Source organism: Chinchilla lanigera, unplaced genomic scaffold (genome assembly GCF_000276665.1).
Source record: "Chinchilla lanigera isolate Chin_1 unplaced genomic scaffold, ChiLan1.0 scaffold00054, whole genome shotgun sequence".
In the NCBI taxonomy this organism is placed as follows: domain Eukaryota; kingdom Metazoa; phylum Chordata; class Mammalia; order Rodentia; family Chinchillidae; genus Chinchilla; species Chinchilla lanigera.
Genome location: NW_004955455.1, coordinates 11,308,173 through 11,313,240, shown reverse-complemented (window position 1 = coordinate 11,313,240; position 5,068 = coordinate 11,308,173). Strand labels below are relative to the sequence as shown.

Sequence of the window (5,068 nt, the reverse complement as noted above, 5' to 3'; positions counted from 1 at the left end):
TTCTGAGAGGCTAAGGCAGGAGGATCACAAGTTCAAACTCAGCCAACTTAGTGCCTTAGGGAGATCCTGTCAAAATAAACAATAACTGGGCTGGGGATGTGGCTCAGTGGTAGAGTTCTTGCCTTGCCTGCACAAGGCCCTGGGTTTGATCTCCAGCACCACAAAAAATTTAAAAAATTTAAGAAAAAATGGTAACAAAGAGCTAGGGATGTAGCTCAGCATGCAAAGGCCTTGGGTTCAATTCTCAATATTGCAAAAGAGAAAAAAAGACCTGCTCCCCCCCAAAATAGCAAACATCACTTACAATCTATGTAACCTGGACAAATGGCTCAGCGTTCTGAGCCTCAGTTGCCTCACCTGTAAAATGGGGGTAATGCTAATAGCTGCCCCATGGGTTGTTATGAGGATTAAAAGGCATGCTGTCCAACAAAGAGCAATTATGATGTCCCCCAGGCTTCCTGAGGGCCGCCTAGAACCCACAGGTCAGGGAGGGGTAAACCTACTGCTGCAGGTGATCTCAGTGCCAGAGCACGAATAGGAGTAGGAGTTGGTGTAGGGGTTGTCCACCAGGAATTTGCAGCTGTCCATCTTCTTGGCCGTGGTGTAGCATTGGTCATGTGTCTGGCAGCACCTGCAGAGGGGAGAAGAGCTAAGCCAAGCGCGGGCGGGGCAGCAGGTCACCCCTTCCCTGCTCTCGCTCAGAAACAGGCACCAAGGACTTCGTCCAGATGCTCTAGGAGAAATGTTCCTATGGCCTGAGAAACTGTAATCCCTCTCCTCTCATGCTGCTGAAAGTGATTTTAACATGATTGTAGGAATACAGTAAAATTATATATTCTGAAAATGCAGGGCCACGTCTTTTTTTTTTTTTCTTTTTTTTTTTGCGGTGGTGGGGCAGTTTCCAGTACCGGGAATCGAACTCACGACCTCACGCTTGCCAGGCAGGCACTGTGCCGCTGAGCTAAATCCCCAGCCCCCGGGGCCACTTTTTTTTGAGGCAAAGTCTGGCTATGTGGTTCAGGCTAGCTTTGAACTTACTGTGTAACCCAGGCTGGCCTCGAACTCATGGCGACTCTCCTGTCTCAGCCTCTCAAGTGTTGGAATTACAGGCGTGAGCAGCCTCGCCCCCCAAGGGACTTTTTTGTGTGTGATGCTTGGATTTTGGCGGTGACGGTGTGTATTGCAATGGTCTACCACTAGGTGACAGTATCGTCCACTATTTTACATCTCGGACATTTCCATTTTCATTCATAACTGTTGCATGCAGGGTCTTCCTGTAACATATTTCTTTACATGATACGAGGTGAAACTATATTATCCTTGGCAAATGTGCACTTCCCCTTTCTGTGTCTCGTGAGATCCCTGGCTTGTGCCCTGCCCCAGCCCAACATGGACACTTCGTCTCCCTCCAGGTAGTTTGCTGACCTGTCCAGTTCGTCCACAGGGGTGCCTGAGCCACCCAGGCCGCAGAAGCAGCCGTAGTTGTTGTACTCCTTGTAGGGGCTGCTCCCTGGGATCGCGCACTTGATCATGCCGCGGAACTGCCACAGAGCCCGAGTGCTGATCCTGTGCTCTGCAGCGCCCACTGCAAGAAAACAGAGCGGAGTTCAAATCCCCCTGGAATGGCTCTGCTGGTGCCCCCAGAGGTACACTGCCAGCTCTCTGCTTTCCGGATCGCTGCCAGGTGCCTCCTCGGAAAACGCTGGGTCCAGAACCTAATGCAGTGAATAACGATTTCTTCTTTTTTTTTAATCTCTACACCCCAGGATTTTTTCTTTTTTTTTTCTTTTTTTTCTTTTTTCTTTTTAATGAAAACTTCAGAAACCATTCTTTTATTATTATTATTGTTTTTTTTGATGTTTTGGTTTGAGACAGGATCTGGCTGTGCAGTTCAGGCTGGCCTTGAGCTCATTTTGTAGCCCAGGCTGGTTTCAAACTCACAGCGATCCTCCTGCCTCAGCCTCCCGAGTGCTGGGATTATAGGCGTGTGCCACCACGCCAGCTCTCTGTCTTTTTGAGACAGGGTTTCACTATGCACTTCAGGCTGGCCTTGAACTCACTTTGTAGCTGAGGCTGGCCTGGAACTCTTGGCAATCCTCCTGCCTCAGCCTCCTGAATGCTAGGATCACAGGAATGTGCCACCATACCTGGCTCTTGATTCTTTGAATTGAGATAAAACCCACATGAGATTAAAAAAAACAACTATCTTAATAATTTAAAATGTATAATCTCAGATCAAATTTTTTTTGTGTGTGTGGTACCAGGGATCAAACTCACGACCTTGCGCTTGCCAGGCAGGCACTTACGCCACTGAGCTAAATCCCCAGCCCCCAAACATTTTTTTCTTAAACTGGGATTAAACCTTGTTATTCCTCAAGCTTCCAAGAAATGTTCACTGCCCCTGGAATAAAAATCCCAAATTCCTTCCCTGAACAGCCCCTGAGGTCCAGCTTCTGCCCACTTCTCCTCTCTCATCTCACACCACCTCTTCCTACCCATTTCCTTGCAGCTGATTGGCCTGTAGCAGGATCTCTTTTCTGCGGCAAGGCCCGCACACCTGTTATTTGCCCTGCCTGGCACACTTGCTGTCTTACCTTGCAAAAGGCTGCAGAGATCTTGGCTTGAATGTCATCACCTTGGAGAGGCCCTTCCTGGTCACCCCAGCTAAGTGGCTCCTGCATTATCTGGGCATTATTTGTGTCCTTTGTTTCACAGAACTTCTACTAATGTGTGCCCATCTATTTATTTAAACCATGCCGAGGGCTGGGGTTATAGTTCAGTGGCCCAGTGCCTGCCTGGCAAGCGCAAGATTGTGAGTTCAATTCCCAGTATCAAATAAATAAATAAATAAATAAATAAATAAATAAATAAAACAAAATAAACTGTGCCTTTTGGCAGCACATGAGTTCCTCAAGGGCAGTCTCATGGCTTTTACTCTCCAGGGTCTGGTGTGGTGCTTAGCACATACTGCACACTGTATATCTGTATCTACCATAGATGTGATTGATTCAATGAATAGAAAAACCAGTAAGTGAATTAAAGAAAGTGCCTGGAGCTGGGCATGGTGGCACACACCTGTAATCCCAGCACTCTAGGAGACTGAGGCCGGAGGATTGAAAGTTTAAGACCAGCCTGGGCAATTTAGCAAGGTCCTGACTCAAAATAAAAAAGGGGCTCCAGATAGAGTGAAGGCCCTAGTTTTAACCCCCAGTCACACAGGCATGCATGCACACACACACGCACACGCACACATGCACACACACCCACACACATGCACACACATGCTCATGCCTGGCATATAACGTGCTGCACACATTTTTGTTGAATGAATGAACAAATCTAGCGCTGCGCTGAAAAAAAATGTTTGCCCAAGTCAAGTACAGTGTTTAACACAGAAAATTTAGGGCAGCACCCCATTTTCACCCCGTTTCCCCAGAGCCCTATCCTATGAGACTCGGTGCCCTGAAGGGAAGAGGACACAACATTTTCAGGTCCTGTTTCGTCAGATGCCAGTGTGTCCTGGGCAAGTCTCATTGCCCCTGATTTGCTTTTTTCGAAATCTGCCAGGCCCTGGGGACCACGCGCTGTGCTTGTTATTCCCAGGGCCCAGTACAGGGCAGTCTTGGGCTGCTTTCCCCGCGGGGCAGCCTCCACAGGGGCCGCCGAGATGGAGGCTGTCCAGACAGAAGTGGCCTGGCTGCCCGGTCCCGCTTTCCCTCCTGTCCCCCTGTCATCGCCAGCTGCACTCTTTGCAGAAGCCGGGCCTGCCTGAAGCCTCCGCTTGTGTGTGCGCGTCTGTGCTCCTGGAGTGGGAACCCGGGTTGTTCATCTCTGTGTCCCGGGTCTCGAACCAGAGCATAGTACTGAGTCGACATTTGTTATGAGATGAGATGGCATGGGTGCCAGTGTGGGTGGTCAGTGTGCCCGAGCAGTGCACGGTGCCCCGTCTGTGTCTGCTCACAGAACCCAGACATCAGTGTTGGCAGGACAGAAAAAAATAAATGAATCCCTTGTGACACTTGCGCGCTGAGGTAGGTTCTGAGACATCACTGTGCCAGGCCATGTGGCAGAGAAAGAAGCAGGGGTTTTCTTAGCTTGGGCGGGCAGACGGGGAAGCCCTTTCTCACAGGGGTCATCTGAGTCCAGACCAGGAGCCTGCAAAGGTGTCAGCTGGTGGGGACTTACGGGGTGAGGAGGGAGCTGTGACCAGGAGCTCTCACATCCCATGAGGAGCCCCAGGGTGAGGATCCAGCTGCGGCTGGCTGCCCTGTATGCCACGGCTGAGGCCCCCGTTCAAGAGGAGGGCGGGACATCTTAGCTCACGCAAAGGGGGAGGAGGTGCTTACCTGTGAGCAGAACGGCCAGCACAAGGAGTTTCATCTTGAGTGAGGAGCCGAGCTGACGGGACGAGTGGCCTCCTTTCTTATAGTTAGGGCCTCCACACCTCCCAGATAAGACTGTTTGCTTTCCTCTCAGCCCACTGTGGCTTGGCCTCGCTTCTGTTGTCCGATGGATTTACCTGTGGGGGTTCCTGGAAGCGATGTCGTGGATTTGTGCTCTACACTTTTTAAACAAAGGGATTATTTCTGGAGTTTGCAGGACCTCAGAATCTTAATCCACACTCCCACCCTTTTATTTGTACTCAGCCTCGTGCTGGTTGGGGGTAGGAGGCCCTCAGTCCTGGTGATAACAGGGCACAGGGGGCCGGGAGGGAAATGATTGCTGCTCCCAGTCGTTGTCACTTGGCTGTGTCATTGGCTGGGTCTGTGTCACTGGCTTGACATCACTGACAGTCTCATCAGTCACACACCTTGCAGAGGAAGAAGCGGGTTCAGAGAGGTGGAATAACTTGCCTAGGTCACACAGCTCGCGATGGAAAGGCAGGGGCGCAAGCTGAGGTCTGACTGATTCTGCGGCACACACGTTTTATTTCTCCCCGCGTGTCAGCTTCACTTTCCTCCCCACTTTCAGGTTTGTGAGAAACCCCTGGGCTGAGGAGTTCCAAAGCTTTGGGTCTGATCCATAGAAAGAGAACTTAGCAAGACCCTCTCTCAAACTAAAAAATAAA

At 50.3% G+C, this 5,068-nt stretch overlaps 1 protein-coding gene across 1 annotated transcript in view; it reads right to left on the bottom strand.

Annotated features, from left to right (window-relative positions):
* Pla2g1b (phospholipase A2, group IB (pancreas)) overlaps positions 1–4,393 on the bottom strand; it is a 7,398-nt gene extending 3,005 nt beyond the window's left edge. Inside the window, exons 1-3 of the mRNA XM_005396512.1 lie at positions 4,347–4,393; positions 1,426–1,585; positions 504–631 (exon numbers count right to left, since the gene is read on the bottom strand). Coding sequence (XP_005396569.1) covers positions 504–631; positions 1,426–1,585; positions 4,347–4,380 — 322 coding nt within the window. The 5' untranslated portion in view covers positions 4,381–4,393. The remainder of the gene's footprint in view (positions 1–503; positions 632–1,425; positions 1,586–4,346) is intronic.
* Between the last annotated feature and the right edge of the window lie 675 nt (positions 4,394–5,068).